This window comes from Zonotrichia leucophrys, chromosome Z (assembly GCF_028769735.1).
Source record: "Zonotrichia leucophrys gambelii isolate GWCS_2022_RI chromosome Z, RI_Zleu_2.0, whole genome shotgun sequence".
NCBI classification, from domain to species: domain Eukaryota; kingdom Metazoa; phylum Chordata; class Aves; order Passeriformes; family Passerellidae; genus Zonotrichia; species Zonotrichia leucophrys.
This window is the reverse complement of record NC_088200.1, coordinates 2556542-2575679: the sequence shown is the minus strand read 5'-3', so window position 1 is coordinate 2575679 and position 19138 is coordinate 2556542. Positions and strand designations below refer to the sequence as shown.

Genomic DNA, 19138 nt, shown 5'->3' with positions numbered 1-19138 from the left:
ACTGAAACCAAGATCAGTGTTCTCACCCTGATATGGAGAGTTCTCAAAACTTTCATCTCTGTTCCCAGACTGACTGTCTGCTCCCAGTAGCAGCCAAGGACAGAACGGTTTGAGAATCTTGTTGTTTATATAAAAGGTGGCTGAGAACCTAATTATTTACAGGATCAAGCCTGGGAAAGGCTGCTTTTTTCCTTTAGCTGAATCGTTTCATGGCCTCTTTCTTTAAGCCATGCCTGAACCAGGCTGTCCACACAGACACACACACAGAGACGCGCGCACAGACACACACAGAGACACACAGACACACAGATGGACAGACACACGGACAGACACACAGACGCACACACACACACTCAGACACACACACACACACGGACAGACACACGGACAGACACACAGACGCACACACACACACTCAGACACACACACACACACGGACAGACACACGGACAGACGGACAGACACACACACACGGACACAGCCGCACACACAGACACACAGACACACACAGCGCACACACACACACACACACACACACACGGACACACAGACACACAGACACACACACACACAGACACAGACACACGGACACACAGATACACAGACCCACGGACAGACACACGGACGCAGCCCCGCACGCGCCCCCGGCGCCGCTCCCGCCGTTCCCTCTCCGGCCGCGCGGGGTCGCTGCGGGGCGCGGGCGGCCCGCGCGGGCGCTCGCGGCGCGGCGGGCGGAAGTGACGGCGCGGCGGCCGCGGTGACATTCCCGGCGCTTCCCGGCGGCCGCTCCGGCTGCGCCCGCGGCTCCGGCTCCCCCGGCCGCTGCCCATGCCCCGGCCGCTGCCCGCGCCGGGCAGGCCGCGAGGGGCCCAGCCTCGCACAGGTGAGCGCGCTGCCGGGCGGGCGGGGGGCCGCGGGGAGGGGCGGTACCGGCCCGGCCGCCCCGGGCGCGGGCGGGGGCTGCGCCCCTCAGGGTGGTCCCGCTGCCGCCGCCGCTGCTGCTCCTGCCCCGGCCCCTCCGCCCTCCTCTGCCCTGACCCCGCGGGGGCCAAACTCCCCACAGATTCCTGGAGCAGCTCGGGGGCCGCTTTGTCTTTCCCGGGACTTTTGTAACGTGCCTCTTTTTTTTTTCTTTTTTTTTTTTTTTTCTTTTTTTTTTTTTTTTTTTTGCTCTTCCTGCAACGACTTTTGAAGTCGTGCGAGCTGTTGGAGGGTTGGAGAGTAGCCCTTGTTTCTCCAAGGGTTCCTTCTGTGCTTCTCCAGGGGTTTCTTTGCATCTTTGTTTACCTTGGACGGTGTGTTCCTCTGGTGGGAAAATGTGTTTTCTATGGGAAGGACGCTCGAGTCGCTCGTTGCGGATCCAGCCCGGGTTCCCCTTGGGCTCCTGACATCTAATGGGTTGCAGATGTGGCTCCGAGCCACACAGGCATCCGAGGGGAATATAAAAACTTAACTGTGCTACTGGTTCCTTTTTAAAAGCGAAACAAGGTGGTCTGAACAGACTTGTAATATTTTAATTGTTTCCCCAGTTCCAGTACTGTAACTTTATTTGCCTGGAGCTTATTGGACAACAAAGGCCACTTTCTGAAAGACTTGTTGTTTTGGTTTTGTTTGTTTGGGTTTTTAAAAATTTAAAATTTATTTTTAGGGTTACATTGCTCCCACCTTTGTTGAGTAGCATCAAGGTGTGTTTATGTCTTAGTTTGTTAACCGTGTAACAAGGCAGCTTGCCTCAAAGTTTGTGGGTCCCTTGGTGAATCTATAACTGTAATAACTTAGTTAAGCAAGGTAGTGGTTGTAACTAGTTGTGCACTTTAAACCAGCACAAAGTACCTAAGAACACTTCAAAAGCTGAAAAAAAACTTGTGTGTCGAGATGGCAGGAGTCAGTCCTGTTTGACTTTTTTTTTTCCCCTGACAAGTAATTCTAGCTTTTAAAAGTGAATAAGTAAATCTTTGAACCCTTGAGCATCCCTTTAAAAATGTAAAATTTATTTTCGTTCCCCCTCCCAGGTATTTTATTAGGTTTTAGATCTTCTCTGGTACTTGCCCAGCATCAGACCAAATAATAGTTTCACTTACAGCTTGAAGAGCTGTACTATTTCCCCTCTCCGAGCTAAAAATTTAAGTACAAACAGTAATGCCTCTCCCCTTGGAACAGGAAACAAATGCTACATTTAAAATGTTTCTCTCAAAGCGTGCTAACTTGCTTAAGTCTGTTAAAAACACGCTGTTTGACCTTGAGGTGGAAAATGAGCGTGGTGCTCTTTGGAGCTCCCCAGTGTGTGGCTCTCCTGCCCCAGTGCTCCTGCAATTGATGTTCCCGAGGTTGGAGTGCTGGGAGCCAGGCTGCCAGGGCAGCACAGCTTTCCCTGGAGATCCCTTGAGCTCCCCAGTGTGTGGCTCTCCTGCCCCAGTGCTCCTGCAATTGCTGCTCCCGTAGTTCCAGAGCTAGATGCCAGCCTGCCAGGGCAGCACAGCTTTCCCTGCTGCCCTGGAGGAGCAGACGTGGCCTCTGTGGAGCAAACAGGTCTGTAGCAAACTCCCAAGGGAGCAGTGAGGTGCTTGTCATGTGTTTGTTAAACCCAGGCATCCCCCCATTTATATACACATGCATATAGATAGATAAGTATAAATAGATATACGGTAGGAAAGCAGTGAGGGGAAGTGTGAGGAACTCATCTGTCCAGCAGCAGTTGTTCTTAAGAGTAATTTTCTGATGTTTCTCACCTCCAGTGACCTAGAGGAGGCTGGTGCTGTCCAGACAAGCTCCAAAGGGGGTGGTTGTGTGGCTGCTGAAAGCCAATAAAAGCAGTTTTCTGTGGTTCTGGCTTTCCAGGGACACTGGTGCTCTGTCTGGGGAGCCAAGGGCAGGGATGCAGCAGGTGTTGGAAGGCGCTGTGTGAGTCTGGGCAGCTGGTATTTCTGCTCGAGTACATGAGGGCAGCAGTTCTGACTCATTTTGAAACACTCGAATTTTTTAATTACACTGTGTCAACTATTTTCTGTTTGCTCTGCAGCCCAGTTGCTGGCTGGCGTGGTGAGGAGGTGCAGGGAGAAGTCAGGAAGGAGGAAGGGCTGTGGCCTTGCCCGTCCCGCCGTGTGAGGTGTGTGGCAGTGCAGCTCTGCCTGCCCCGGGGGGAATCGCAGAGCACTGACCAGGAGTGGGTGCTGTGGAGGGAGCGGGAACGGGAAGGAGCCTGGAGCCACCCACGGGGCAGCTGGGAACAGCCACAGCCCACAGAAAATGCTGCCCTGCTCTAGCTGATAAAGAGCAGGCAGGAAGGATGTTTGGGTGCCTTTGACAAATGGGCACTGCGGAGGGGGTGGGATTAATGGGGCAAGTTAAGGTTGAGTGAACAAAGAGTAAATGTGGATTATCATGAGGGGCTTTGAACATCAAACATTAGGGAGATAAGTTGGTGTAACTCAATGAGAGCAGCAAGAAATAATTGCCTTGGCTGTCCTGACCTCCTCCTCCTTGCTGTATATTTACCTTTAAAATGCAGGATTCTTTGCCTGGATCCTGTTCACTTTCTTCCCTTTCCCTCGTATGTTATCACATCAACTCCCTGCATCACCAAGGATGTATGTGCATCTTTGACCTGCCTGTGCATCAACATCTCACTGAAACATCTGCTAATGAGATGGGAGGTCTGTATGTACCACACGGGGAAGGGGCTGCACACTGAGTGATCCAACTCTCTGGTTACCTCTGACCAAAATACCACCAATTATCTAAAGATATGAAAGCTTTGGAAAGTTTTTCAAATTACTAAGTAGTTTCAAGTGACTTACACGTACTTGTCTATAACATTTCAAACTCGTTGTGTTCATGGTACTTTTTGATAGAATTGGGCCTGTGGTCAATCTCAGCTTCTGTGTTTTTATCTGCAGCTGGCAGAATGGCTTAGAAAACTGCAACCATTGACAGAAACTGAGCAACAGATTTAATAACACATGTACTAGATCAAAGTAAAAGATTTAAATATCATAATTGCCAGCATGTAACTTGTACTCTGGAAAAGAGTTACTAGAACTTGAATATTTTTGCTGGCTTGAACATTATTGGTGGTGATGGGAGCTGAAAATGAAGCAGCACTGGGAGAGGGGGACAGGCATAGTGCTGGGAAAGAGCTCTGAGATAAAGTGTGGTACTGTTGAAGTTGGAGGGAGACGACCCACCTTGCATTGGTCAGCCATCGACTCCGATTTATTAATCGATCAGGCACTTTTTATAATAGTGTTAATCAAGTTCATGCATATTGCAAAATCTGAGCTCACAATAGGTCAGAGATAACATACCAACCCCTCCTTATGTTTCCAATACCAAGATTTGGGTTCTCAAAATTATTCTTGCTTTCCCAAAACAGCCGAAGATAGAACATCCACTTGTTATGAGAAAGCTGTCTGAGAACTCTGATGTGCAAGGCTCTCAAGGCCTTCATGTTTGTCACCTTTACTTGTAATTAAAAATAACCTGAGAACCTCTGCTGGTCACAGAAACAGGCTGTGAGAATCTGCTCCTCACAGCTGCCTTCTAGGCCATCCCTGAAAAAATCTCCAACATGGTACAGTGTGTGTCGCTGCTCTGAGATCACCTTATGTGGAAGGGAAACAGCTTCTGGTTTTCCAGAACCAAAGTAAATGTTCAGCACATGAATGGGAGTTCAGCCTTTATCACTCTTACTCAGGAGCAGCCAGAGTTATGATACTGGAATCTGTGGCAGCAGATGTTAATTGCAGAGAACTTGGACAACAAATCACCACAGAAACAGTACTTTCTGTCACATCTTTGTTCCAGGTTTTTAATGCATATTGCAGTTCTGAGTCTGCTACTTGGGGTTTAGAACACAGCGTCCACAAATGTGCAATTTCGAACAGAAAGAGAACTGGATGAAAGGGACTGTAAATCAAAATGTGCATATGGTCTAAACATTAGCCTGTGCTGTTGCCTGCTCTGATGGGCACAGTCCCTCTCAGCTTAGCTGAGTGACTGATGCCTCATCACTTGCTCTGTGTTACTGTTTAAGTCTTCAGGTTTAATCTGTGCTTGCCCATTCCCGCTGGTTCGTGTTGCCTCTCCCGGTGCCTGACCAGCGTGAGTGGAGCCTGTAGCAGTTTCTCCTGGATGTGGCTGTCTCCCTGCAGCTGGGCACACACGGGTTCCTCACAGCGCTGGAAATGAGGCGCAGGTGTTGCAGTGACACCGTGTCAGATGCATTACTGGCTGCTCAGGAGGCCGAGTAACTTGCCCGTGGTCATGAGGTGTGTCAGCTTTATGCTCAGAATGATTCACCTCATTATTTAAGAAGGTGTCCAGAGGTTTTGTATCAATTTCACCACACAGTCTGTCTCTCCAATGCTCATAAATGATCTAAGTAGCAGAATAGTGTACACACTTCATTCAGCCTTACCATGCCTTGTGATATTTGGGCTCCAAGAAAACAGCTTGGAAGCTGTTAATACTCAGCCTGACAACTTTTGAGGCGTAAGTGGAACGGTGGTCACTTTTTAAATAAATGCAAGGTTTTGAAGACCTCTTCAAGCTCACATTCTTGTTTCAGTGTGTGTGTATTGTGGATTTGACATTATAGTGAGGATTCTGCAGTGTCCTGCAAGATGCTCTTCTGTGTGATGCTTCAAAATTTCCTGAAAATGAGCAGGAAGACCCAGGTGTTGATTGTTCCTCTTGCTACCTCTTTGCTCTAGTGTCTTGTTTCATGATGCTTGATGGTTAACATTTCACAACTTATTTTAGAGAAGGCAGATTTCAGTTCCATTCATCCAACATGGGTAGAGGCCAAGTGACTCACAGTAACAGAGCTGGGAATAGCAAAGAGCCAGACTTTATAATATCAGTTGTCTGCATGATGAAACAATTACCATTTCAGTAATTTGTTTTCCACTGGGACTATTTCATTTTGGTGGTTCCAGTGTGAGGCTGGTGCTCAAACACTTGAAGAAAAAAAAAATAATCAGGTTGTTCTGATAGCAAGGTGGGGCTGAACCAGTGCCCTTCTCTTGTTCTTTGGATTTCTCATCAGCTGGTAATTCTCCTGGCTCCTCAGCTCACTCTCCTGGTTCATGCTCCCTTGGAATGCCAGATCTTGCCAGAAAGACATTTCTAAGTAATCTGGCAATTTCGGGAAAAAAATCTTGGTAAAGAGTAGATCAGGAAAGTTGTCTACTAATTCTGTCTGCTTGTGGTTGGAAATGCATTTATTCAAAGGCTGCCTCCTAATGAAGAAAGTTGGGTGAAATGCTTGTGGGGTCCTCATCGTGTTTGGTGAGAAGCTTTTTGGAAATGAAGTTGCCCTTGTAGGAAAGAATGGTCTTTTGGATAGTAGTGCCCATGAGCCCATAAGTGCAATTTCTGTTTCCCATAACTAAGGTTCATCCAGAGGAGGTAACACCTTTTGGTAGCACTGTGCAGAATCTGTGAGGAGTTACAAAAAACCACGTATTTCTTTGAGTATTGTGCTTTGAAGGCCTTAATGGTAAAGTTCTGTTTTTCATGGTTCCACTTACTGGTGTCTGCAAGTCATCTTAAATGCAGAATACAAACTTTGGATCCACTCACTGTAGTAAAGAAAATCCAGGAATTGTTGGATAAAACTAAGCTAAGGAAGTTCATTGAATATCTTGCCAGAGTTACCTTCATAAGCCCTCAATAATTACTTATAAATCTCCCCTCAACCTTAAGTGAGTTTGATAACAGACACCTGATTTCCCTTGTTTGTTACAAGATCAAAATGGTTTTTTTGCTGTTTAACACCTGTAGTGGGTGTCATTGTTTGTCTGAATGGAGCTCTCCAAGCTCCAGCAGCAATAAAGCTGTGTTGAATTAATGGAATGAGGTTGAATTGATAATCCAGGCTCCATGCTCTTTTGGTGTTTTCCTTCCATCTCCCCTTTTACTGGGAAGGTTGTTTATATAGTTTGTCTCCTGTTGCTAACCATTAGTTCTGCCACCTGAGCCACTTTTTCCTAAACAGGAATAACAATGTAAGAAGCAGTTTTAGGGTAAAAGATGCACTTTAAGGATTGTTTGGTTTGCAGGTTTTTTGGGAAGGGGGGGAAAGAGGGGATTAATGTTTGGTTTTTTAATTTTTTTTTTATCTTGACAGTACTTGCTTACAGGGTTCTGCTGAAAACTACCTTTTAATTTTCTTTTTCTTTTTATGTCGCTGGTAACTTGGTGTCTTCTTATATACTATTATTTAATTTCTGCAGTCAAATACACGCAAAGTCTTTTGTGTCTTGTGGGAAAGAAGTGTCTGCGTTCTGGTCTGTCTGTTCTCTTGAAGTAGAGCTCAAATTTCTTCTCCTCTGCCAACTGGAAGTGAATACTGTAGAAAGATAGTAAAGCCCATGTTAGAGGCACTTTTGGTTATCACACACGTGACTGGCTTTTGACCCAGTCTGTTCTTCTTTTTTAAATACACAAAGCAGTTTTTGTTCATTTGTAGAGCCAACCTGTGTTTGCCTCCTACTGAGACCTGGGATGTGAATCCTTTGCTCTTTTAGGAGCACTTTGGACACGTAAAGAGTGCACTGTGATTATTAGCAAGCTGGTGGGTGCTGAAATCAACTGGCACCACTTGGTGACAAGAACACCCCAACAGCTGTTAAATTTCATCATTTGAATGCCACATGACTTTAGTGTCCTGATACCATTTATTTTTCTGTGGTATACCTCCTGTAAATCTCTATTGCAGTATTTAGATTTGATACTGCTAGCTCAGAAATTAAAGAAGCAAGTGAATACTATAAGTAGCTATGTGGATAAGAAAATTATTTGAGATCAGGGCTTATTGGGCTTGCAGCTCCTTTTCAGCCCTTTTGTAGAATTTGGATGTGTCATCTGATGGTCAGACCATAGAGTGGGTATCTTACTGCCTGATGGCAAAAGTATTCATTGGTGTTGAATTAGAACATTTTAAACTTTAAAATACCTCAGGGTCGGATTTGTTTGTTTACCATGGCAAAGATGTGCAAAAACATCTGACCATAAAATATTTACAAACTGTGGAGTTACTTAGTATCTCATAAGTAGTCTTTATTAAAGGGCTCTCCTAAACTCACACAAGTCTAGTTCACTGCCTTGAGCTTTTGGGGAGACGTGGAGATGCTGGAAAAGTGCTGTGGATTGTGGCACTTGAGGACATGGTTTACTGGTGAACTTGAGGACTAAGCTTGAGGACATGGTTTAGTGGTGAACTTGGTGGTGGTGCTGGGTTGAAGGTTGGACTTGATGATTTTAGAGGTATTTTCTTACCTTTATGATTCTGTGAGTATGGCTCTGCTGAGATGTATTTACTACTTGGAAGTTGCATTGCAGTTGTCCTGGTCTGCCAGTTGGAGCTGTTGGCAATGACACAATGTTGATTAATTTCAGTATAGCTCAGGTAACTGTTCCTAACTTCTGCTCTGAAAATTAGGATTAATTTGTTACACGGTGTTCAAGCAATTCGAAATGTGGCTTTTACGTGAATGTTACTTTTATGGTGGTAGAACAACAGACTAGCATTTCTTTAGGACATCTGTTTGTATGTAGTGGGGAAGCACAGAGCCCATTTCATTCAAGAAACAGAAATGGATGGATAAAGTGGGAAAACCTGTTAAACTCAGTATATTGGAAAAAGGTGATGATCCTCTGTAGAGTGCAACTAATGTGTAGCAAAGAGAAAAGGGAACTTTTGTTGTGTTGATTTCTCCCACTTGTTTTATTGAAAGAAAAAATATGAAAGCGAGTCATTTGAAGTTTTAGGAACAGGTAGTAATAAAGATATGCCCTCTCTAATTTTTAGAGTAGAGAGCCTTTGTAGACTTTAAATTGTTGTGCCCTTGAGAAAAAATGGTTTCATTATGAGAAAGAAAGGAGATTCTTAGAAGGCTAAGTGCAGCCAACCCTGCCTGCTTTTATCTGTGTGCAAGGACTGTGATTTTTTTTATTGTGGGGTTTCAAGTGCAGCTGGGGAATGTTTATGGAAGCCTGTGTGCAGAGTTGTGAAATAAACCTTAGCTGGTACTTGCCTGTCCTTGGAAAGAGGCAGGATATGTGCATTAAGCATTACAATGCAAAAACCTGTATTTAAATGTGCAGTCTTACTTCTTATGTAGGATAAAAAAATGTTGCTTTTCAAGATCGCAAAGGATGCTCTGCAAAGCTTTGTATTAACACATACACTTGTAATTTGTATTCAGGCCTTGGTAATTTGTATATGCAGCCTGTTGAGCACTCAGTAGGAGCAGCCTGTTTTTAACCTTCATTTATTTATGCAAAACCAGTTGAAACACAGAATTAATTTAATCCTTTCTTCTTCTGCTTTGTACTGCAATTCTCTTAACCTGTCTGTTCCAAAGGGTCCTGTTCTTTGGGGTTGCTACCAGGCCTGATTTGTGAATCATCTGATAAAGATCCAGCTCCACTCCCAGAAATGTGCCCTAGGTAGAATCGCATGCCAGTGAGTCAGCTTTAGGGCAGCATTTTCAAAGGAACGCTATATAAATTACACAGTATCCCTGTGGGGGCGGCTCGGTGTTATGAAAAATCTGCCGTGGAGCATCGTGCACACACATCCACACTGAGCTGAGTCAACTGTCTTGACTTAAATTGACTGAGTGCTGGTCTCACTTGTGTTGTTTTAAGTGCACTGGTTTGTGTAAGACTTAAAAGAAGATGAAAAGGAATGTGTGGCATCTTCAGGAGGAGCTGAACAAGCTGGGAAGCCCAGAAAGTGTCAGTATTTCTGCATTTGTCTGGGTGCAGATCGGTCTTTCCTGATAGATGTCTGATTTTTTTAATTTAGTCATTTTTAGTTAATGAAGCATTCTGCTCTCTGGCGTAAGGTAATGGCTTTAAACTGACAGCGAGTAGGTTTAGATGAGAGATAAGGAAGAAATTCTTGGCTGTGAGGGCGGCGAGGCCTTGGCACAGGATGCTCTGTCCCAGGAAGTGTCCAAGGGAAGGGTGGATGGAGCTTGGAACAGCCTGATCCAGTGGATGGTGTCCTTGCCCTTGGCAGGGGACTGGAACTGGATCATCGTTAAGGTCCCTTCCAACCCAAACCATTCTGTGATTCTCTGATAGCTCTGTGTGTTTTTTGTACTGAAATGTCACTGGTGAGTTCACTGGATTAACTGTGTTCATTTTCAATGGAAAGGAAGGTGATTTGAGAAGAAAGAAAGCATGAACGAGACACCTACACTGGCAAAGGGTTTTGGTGAAGCTTCAGAAGTGGACAGGTTCATTAGCACTTCACATCCTCAGAGTTACACATCCTTCTGTCAGAAGAGGGCCTGACTTTGCTTTTTGCCAACAGTTTAACCTGTGTTCTGAAGCATCCATGCATTACAGTCAACTCTTGAGTACCCAGGCTGTTTGCAGCTTCTCTCCTTTCCCAACCCACCCTCCTCAGACACACAGTCTATCAAGCGTTCCAGTCAGAGTTCTTAATGAGCTTGTCTGTGTGTTTACATTTTTAAAAATAGTCAGCTGTTTTACATAATTTTATTACCCTCTATTTTATGCATTTGTCGTTACCTCTCTCACACCTCTGATTTATTCCATCTCTGTTGGATAAATGTGATATAATGTAATCCACTGGAGATGGAAATAATTGTTTGTGTAAAAATGAGCCATTATAGCATTTAGTTCCTTATAAATATCAAACCATTCATATTTACATGAAAATAACTGACTTCTGTGGCACCGAAGCTGTGAGGTTGGAAGGATCTCTAGTTAACTCTGTACTCTGAACAAATGACTTGTGTGCAGCACTGCCATTTAACTTTTCATTTATGTAGTCACAAATGCCTAAAGAATGTACATGATGTTATTTGCTTCAATAATATCAGTACAATTTCTCATTTAAAAAAAAAATGGCTTCCAGTTGAATGGTAAGTGGTGAGAGGAGTTGGGTTGTTCAAATTGTTTTCTTTCAGCACTAACTGAAAGGGCATTAAAAGGCAGTGTTCTTCTAGATAATTCTTTTTCATTACAACAATTGCTAGAATTGGCATAAGAAGGTTATATGACCATAAGCATGGAAAAGAAGTGGTCTGTTGGACTGTGATTAAGAGGAAATGTGTCAGTAATGAGCTAAAGTGAGTTTTCCAGCAAGCTGCTGTGAAAACACTGGTGCCTGTAAAACAAGAATCTGTCCCGTCCATAGGTTCAGGAAAAGAAGACCTGGCTTGCTGCACACAAGCTAGGCATTCTTTATCATTAGTCAGCTCAATAACACCTAAAATGACAATGCACAATTAAGGTTAGGGTGTCATGGGGTTTATTAAGTATTTCAGGCTGTTGAGAGGTACTCCTTGTTCAGCTGAAGTAAGTAAGTTGTAAGTAGAATGAGTAACATTCTAGCTGTTAATATATGACACATGATTTAGTATGTTGATTGCTTGGCCTGAGTAGCTGGATTTGATGAAGCCTTCAGCCTTAAGCTGTGTAATTTAGTTAATCTTCCTAAAAGCTGATACAGAGCTGCGTTTTATCTGTGTTGTGGGCAGGACATGGGCAACAAATGGATATTTTAATTGCTGCTGTGGACTGCTTACCTGGGTGAGGGCTTTTGTAGGTCCCTGTGCTGTGCCACGGAGCAGAGGCACCAGGGGCTCAAACCAGGGATCAGCAGGCAGCACCACCAGCAGCAGCTGCAGTTCCTCATGGGTTGGGTGGCCTGGACATGGAGAAGGACCCAGAAAGGTGCTGTAAAAATCAGCAGTGAACTGAGAGGTGCAGGCAAGATGGGTGAGGAGCCGGTGCCTAAATTCTGTAATTCCCTGGGGATTTCTTTGTTCAAGGTCTCTCTCCAGAAACACACAGCTTATCTACTGCTCTAACACGTTGTTAAATTATTTATTTTTATAATCTGATGCCTGAAACTCTGCTCTGAAAAGCCTGCTGTCTTTAATACAAGTCTTTGTGCTGTAGTACATATTACATGAAAAATGTTATTTAGGAAGCTGCTATCACCTCTGAGGCTTTTTGCTCTTAATCTTTTTTTTTTTTTTAATTTACAAAAGTCTCTTCCCAGAGCAAATGGTGCTGAGAAGGAATGCTCAGGACCTTCTGCTGTCTCTGGGCAGAACCTCTGAGTTCAGGGTGTGATGATACAAAACAGCAAGCAGCTTTAAATCAGATTTGGTTTTTTTTTAACAGGGATGATTTGTGCTTGCTCTCCCTTCTCTCATTCCTGCGAGCTCTGGCAGAAAATGTCACTTGCTTTCTCATTTTCACTTCTGCTGGCTTATTGAAAGGAATCTACACACAGAAGGGTGGGCCAGTTGTGTGCACAGGAGGGAATATGATGGTGCAGTCACAGTTAGGTGGGGAAAGAATGGGGACAAAACCCAGAGAGGCTGGGCTGTCTCTGCAAACCTGACCTTCAAAATCCTTCTGGATTTCTTCCCTGAAGAGCAGATTCCCTAGTGTACAAATTGTGTGCCTTTACAAATGAGTCCATGATTTGAAAATATTTTTCAGGATAATTTAATGGCTTCCTCGCACTAGTGTGTTATATGTGTGACTTGGAAAATAACATTTTCTATTGGAAAAATCGAGCACAGAAGTTTTTACAAAATTGCCTTTTAAAATTTTCATTGCAATATCTGCTCACCAGTAAAAGGAGAATGCCATTTCTGATCAACATCTAATTAAGTATCCATCTGTGTCTGTAAGCATCGCAACTTATTTTCAGTGCTGTGTTCCCATTTCAGTAGAAAAATGGTCTTTTGCTTGCACCACCTTGAGATTTCCTCTTCTAGTAATGTTACTAGAAAGGTGAATGGCAAGAAAGGAGTGGGAGTTTTTCAATAAGGTCTCTTCTTGCTGTTCTGTACATTTTTCAGAGGGAACTAAATACAGACATTTTTTTCTTTCTTTGAGACAAGGATTTCCTTGGCATAGATATTTTTGGCCAAATGGGCTGTATTCTTCCATGAAGCAAAGTCTGTTTGAGTCATGGTAGGGTTATTTTTTTCCCACTGAGAGAAAGGCAAAGCTCTGGTGTATATATATATATATATATATATAAAGGAATTGATGATGTCTAAAGAGCCAGTTCAATGGGCCTGTAGAGTACAAACCTTACCAAACATGTGGTTTTCCTATATACACAGAAACACATCAGTGCCATGAAATTACTATTCCCTCCTCTACCACCAACTCACTGAAAGTCACTGTGTGAGGGATCGAACCAGTGTGGTTGGAGTAGTTAAAGATCCCACTTAATATTAAAAAAATCCAGTAAAATCATTTTAATTGAGCTGTTAGCAAGGTGGCAATGTGCAGATGAAACATATTTTTTTCTGGCTGATAGACCAGAGAGGTGGAAAGGCAAGGGCAGGTGTTGTTACAGCCCCTTTGGGAGCTGTGAGGTAAACGATGTTTCCAAATAGGACATTTGTGGAAAAAAAGTCTACTGCTGACTTTCGCTGCCCTTTAGCTTCATGTCAAGCTCAGTTCTTTGTGCTCCCCAGGCTGAAAGGTTGAACAGTGCAGAAATTGTTCTGCAGTAATTAGTATGAATATTTAAGTATGTTTTCGTTTGGCCAAGCTAATGCTCTTGGTTTGTGTCTGAGCAACTAATATTTTCCCTGTGTGTACATTTCAAAACTCTCAGAGAAGATATTTTTCATTTTAAAGTTCATGGCCAGAGGAAAGCTAGGAGCTGCACTAGCAGGTACAATACAAATTCCACTTATTCCATCATCAAATCTGTGTTTTACTTACCTGTGTAATAGGAGAATTATTTGATAATACAGATTTGTGAGTGAATTACCTACAAATATTGGTATTACTGATGCATTTATGTCTCTGAATGTGTGTATTCATCATTTAGGTTTGTTGGTGCTCTGCAGTGGCCTTGGAAATAAATTGTTCCTACATGATGTTTGCTGCTTACATGAAATTACTGTCTCCAGAAAGTCTTCTTTGAAGTTGCTTTCAAGAGAGGGTTACTCAGCGAAAGTACGCACAAATATTTTTCCTGATATACACGTTCCTCTTTTCCACAATATGCATTTTAGTCTGGTTTTTGGAAGGGATATGCTGAGTTTATTGTTTGGGCTTTCAGGTTTGTGGGTTTTTTTCCTCATATTTAGCAGGTTTGTTCTTGCCATGTCCATCTTTCTTGTGATGTCTGATATTAACCAACCCTTCTTTCCTTAGCTGGTGTTTCACTCCCATGAGTGTTTTCATCATTTCCTTGCCCTGTACAGCAGTTCATCATTAGCCTGAAGGAAGCATGAACTCTATTTTAGTATTCTCTAAAAAAGTTTCAGAGTGGGTTAGGGCACACAGGACAGTGCTGAGCTCGGCACAGCACCTTTAGAAGCAGGGAAGTACCCTTATATTGTGTATTACATACATGTGTACACTTACATGCTTGCAGGCAGCTTGGGATGGATCAGGAAAACAAAGAAGGATTCTCAGGGTACAGAAAAATCTCTCTGAACCATCCCTGCTTCCTCAGGGTGCTCAAGGGCTGATTGGCCGCCTCTGCAGAAATGTAGTTTTTCAGATAAGATCTCACTGCTGCGTTTTCTTGCCTACACTTTGTTTTTTGAAGTGCCATAAATTTATAATTTACTGTACTTCTGAAGCTGTAAAGGATTTGTTCCATGCCATTCATCTGTAAGTGAATGTGGTAATTGAAGAATCTTTATTCTGTGTTGTATTCCAAGAGAAAATTCAGGTGAAAGGCAAAGTGTGAATAACGAAGACAGAATGGTAACTGTTGATCTCTCCAAGAAAATTTCTATGAAGTTGCTTCAGGTAGTTTTGGGTAGATAATGTGCAAGTTATCAATCAGATAAATAGCTTGGTCTTTTTATTTGCACTGAAGCAATGCAATTTATTAAATTATGACTTGAAGTAAAATGTCGGATACTGGTGTGGGTAGATAATGTTTTTTGCTTGCAGCCCCTACTATTTAATGCTTCTTTCCTGGCAGATTTGAGAGAAACTAAATCAGCCTTGAGGTTCTCATATAAACAGGGCTTGTATGGGAGACAATCAAGGACTTCCTGAGTGGTGTATTAGATATTCCTAAAACATCTTTGTGTGACTCACCAGCGTGGTGGTGCTCTGGTGAGAGCAATCTGTGTGACACCTCTGGAGCCAGAGCCTGTAGTGTGCCTCTGACAATTCAGTAGCTCTTCTTTATTTAATAAGTCTTTGATATATAAGGTTCCCATGCAGAATGGTTCCACTGGGAACCCCATTCAGTGTGACTCCTATACCATTTTTCGTGGGTGTGTAAATGAAAGAATAATTTGGTGTAAAACGATGAGTTCACTTGGTAAATTGAGAAAGCCAACATGATGCTGAGCAATAAGATGCTCTTCTGTAGAGCCAGGCTGGGAGAGAGTTCACTTGCACCAGAGAAGCTCCAGGGACACCTGAGAGCCCCTGCCAGGGCCTGCAGGGGCTCCAGGAGAGCTGCACAGCCCCTGGGGACAAGGCAGGCAGGGACAGCACCCAGGCAATGGCTCCCAGGGCCAGAGGGCAGGGACAGATTTTGGCCCATTGGGAATGAGGAATTGCTGGCTGGGAGGGTGGGCAGGCCCTGGCCCAGGGTGCCCAGAGCAGCTGTGGCTGCCCCTGGATCCCTGGAGTGCCCAAGGCCAGGCTGGATGGGGCTGGGAGCAGCCTGGGACAGTGGGAGCTGTCCCTGCCCATGGCATAGGGGGATTGAATGGAATGATCTCTAAGATCCCTTCCAACCGGAACCACTCTGGGGCTCTGTAAACCCATTCTGTCTGCAACCAAAAGCAGTGAGTTGTTTATGGTAACACTGTGGAGAGCAGGCTGAGCTGCTTGTGTAATTCTTTCCTCCTGTTCTGTTCCTGTGCAGGGTGCTGCATTGCTGGAGACCACGTCTAGCTCACCCAGCCTCCTAGACAACGTGCTCAATGCTTTGAGACTGGAAGGACCTTGCTCTGCAATGAAGATGGAGGCAGTAGGAAAAGCAGAAGAACTTGTTGATTCAGAAATTCCACCAAAGAGTTCTGAAAAGCAAGAGACTGCTCCTGATGAAGACAGGCCTATAGAACTTGAGACACAGCCTCAGAAGGACAGTGCGCCCACTGCAGCAGACTCTGCAGTGCTCTCTTCCATGCCTTGCTTGCTGATGGAACTGAGGCGGGACTCCTCGGAGTCTCAGCTGGCATCTACGGAGAGCGACAAGCCAGCGGGCGGCCGAGTTTATGAGAGTGACTCTTCTAACCACTGCATGCTTTCGCCTTCCTCCAGCGGGCACTTGGCCGATTCAGACACGTTGTCTTCCGCGGAGGAGAACGAGCCCTGCCCAGCTGAAGCCGCCGCGGAGGGAGATCCTTCTGCAGTGTCCGGAGCTGCGGTCGGGAGGAAATCCAGGAGATCCAGGTCCGAAAGTGAGACTTCAACAATGGCTGCCAAGAAAAACCGACAGTCTAGCGATAAGCAGAACGGCCGAGTTCCCAAGGTGAAGGGTCACCGGAGCCAAAAGCACAAAGAGAGGATCCGGCTGCTGAGGCAGAAGCGGGAGGCGGCTGCTCGCAAGAAGTACAACCTGCTGCAGGACAGCAGTACCAGCGACAGTGACCTGACCTGTGACTCCAGCACGAGCTCGTCAGACGACGACGAAGAGGTTTCAGGGAGCAGCAAGACAATCACTGCAGAGATACCAGGTAGAGGATGTTTTTTAAACTGAACTGTAACGCGCCTGACATCCTTTCTCAGCTGTCATGCTAAGTTAGATGAGTGACACTTGAGAAAAACCCAGGAGAACTGCAGCTCTGTGTAAATTTGAAGACTGCAGTGTAATAACAAGACGTGGGCAAATTTAAAAAAATCTCTTCTGTGAGGTTCCTGTGCACTTTTGCACACCAACAAAGAGTAGATATGGTAAATGGGAGGAAGGACTACCTTTGAATTCTGGATTTCTCAGATCTTTGTAAGCCTATATGAACTCATGTCAGTGCTGTCAAATCCCCTTAGATGGTGATAATCTAATTCTTAAGATAAGTGGCCAGCTTTGCTTTAATATAAAAAGCCCACGGCTTGGCAGCTGTGTTAGAAATGGCACGGCACACCTCCTGCCTGTGTACCAGTAAGGCCCTGGCCATTATTGCACTTATTCTGTGCTTTCAGCTCAACATGTCAGTGCATGACATACCTGCTTAGCCTTATTCTAAGTTCTTTCAGATTGCAGCTGGTCACCTATTTTAGGATACAGATATGATTACACAGGTGCCCAAGCTATATTCACACCTAAATTTTCAATATTTTAGACAAAGTTGTTACAATTTTCCTATGTTGTTAGGATCAATAATTTCTACATTTTAAACTTTCTGATGCAGCTGTGTTAAGATGGAAGGCAGCAAATTATAGGGGCCTTCTTTTCATTTTATTAGTGTCATTTTATTAGCAGAAGAAAGTCTAATTCTTCAAGGTTTTTGTCTGCCGAGTCTTTGTTATTTTATTAGTCCAAGTGCTGTGGACAGGATTTTGTGTGAATTATTCTTGCAGCATATTATACCATAGAACCATCATCATATGGCAATCAGAAATAAAATCCATAAAAATAAAAATAAACTTTTTTTGCTTGCCAATTTTTACTGGGTTACATGCCTTTTTGCCTGTTGTGCTAGAAGCTTTTTCTTTTTGAGAAAAATAACATTACATAGGGCAAGAACATTTAAAGGAAAACTGCAATATTCAGTTGCTGAACTAATGCTTTCTAGATTAATTATTTAAAATACTGCAACAGATTTTACAAATAACTGACTTAACTGAGTTGATTATGGTGGATGATGTTGTCACCATGAAAACTGGCATTTTTCCCACACCTGCTAGGAAGCAGGTTGCACAAAGGAAGTATATGTTTATTATTAGAATGTCTGGAAAAGGCATAGTATCCTCCTATAAATATTGTGTAGTAAACTTTTAGTAGAGATCTAAAATTATTTTTACCAATTTAGTAGTTAGTCTTGTATCTGTCAGAGTTTTTGCTTTTTTATTTATAATATTTACACTTTGGGCAATTCAATCCTAATTTAAAGCCTGTTGAAGAATAACTATTTCACTGATTTTCGGGACAGGTTGTTCCCCACCTCTCAAAAAACCCCAAAACACACAGAATAAGTCTCTCAGGTCACATTCTTTTTTTAAGTCATAAAAGTACCTTGTGACCCAGAATGGCACCACATGGTATTTTCAGGTTTCTGAGGGCCGTTGTGGGGACCTGATGGGCCATTCCAGGATATTGTTTGTGGATCCCTGGGCGCCTCTGTATGTGATTCTCGGTCCTGACCACGAATGAGATGCTTTTGGTGGAAGGATCCCATCACATCAAGAGCTTGTCTATTAGTGATGATTACACCAAGGCCCAGCTTTACCTGCAGTACAAGAGTGCCCAAACCATCCTGAGGGAGGGACAGGAACATTTATTCTGATTTCATAGCACGTGTCATCTGCTCGCTGCCGAGTTGTGTTTAAAACGTTAAAAGGTTGGAGCTGCCCCCTTGGTGCAATGGGGTGCGATGTGTGCCTGCCACATTGCGGTTTTCCTTCAAATAGAGATGGCTTTGCTTTGTGGGGAATGCCTTCCAAGTGCAAGGGAAAAATACCCTCTGTAGAGATAAGGATGTGGTTCGTCCAAAAAACGCATCCTGTGCCGCTCTTGGGCGAAGGAGACGTTGTGGTTGTGAGAGCTGCGGTGGAGCTGCGAGTCTGGTCGGACTCCCGGCGCTCCATCCCTGCGGGAGCTCCCAGGCCATCTGCCATCCCTCTGCCTGGAGCTGGCAAAGGGCTCCGTTCCTTTTTCTGGCTAGAAAGACATTTCAGGGCAGTTAGCAAAACACTGCGAATAGCCTCAAAATTGAGGGGCCGAATTGAGTGTAGATAGAAGACAGTGCAGGGTGTCAAAAAGCGTTATTGGAATTTCATTCTGCCCGTGCTCTCTGCACACAGTGGAAAGCTGAAAGGTTTGACTTCAGTTTCAGGACATAAACATGGAAAGCTTTTGCCTTTACTTTTAAAAGAATTACCTGTACACATTGATGCAGAAGAGGTTTTTTACAGGCAGCATGTGTTCCCCTTAATCTGTGTCTGGACATTCAGCTGCAGTCTTGGTTACTTA

The 19138-nt window shown here is 44.0% G+C and overlaps 1 protein-coding gene across 2 annotated transcripts in view; it reads left to right on the top strand.

The window, feature by feature from the left end:
• The first annotated feature begins 785 nt into the window (after positions 1–785).
• ARK2N (arkadia (RNF111) N-terminal like PKA signaling regulator 2N) overlaps positions 786–19138 on the top strand; it is a 44442-nt gene continuing 26089 nt past the window's right edge. For both annotated transcript variants that reach the window (XM_064735609.1, XM_064735610.1), the window contains exons 1-2: positions 786–883; positions 15872–16685. In XM_064735609.1, the coding sequence (XP_064591679.1) occupies positions 15962–16685 (724 nt within the window). In that variant the 5' untranslated portion in view covers positions 786–883; positions 15872–15961. The remainder of the gene's footprint in view (positions 884–15871; positions 16686–19138) is intronic.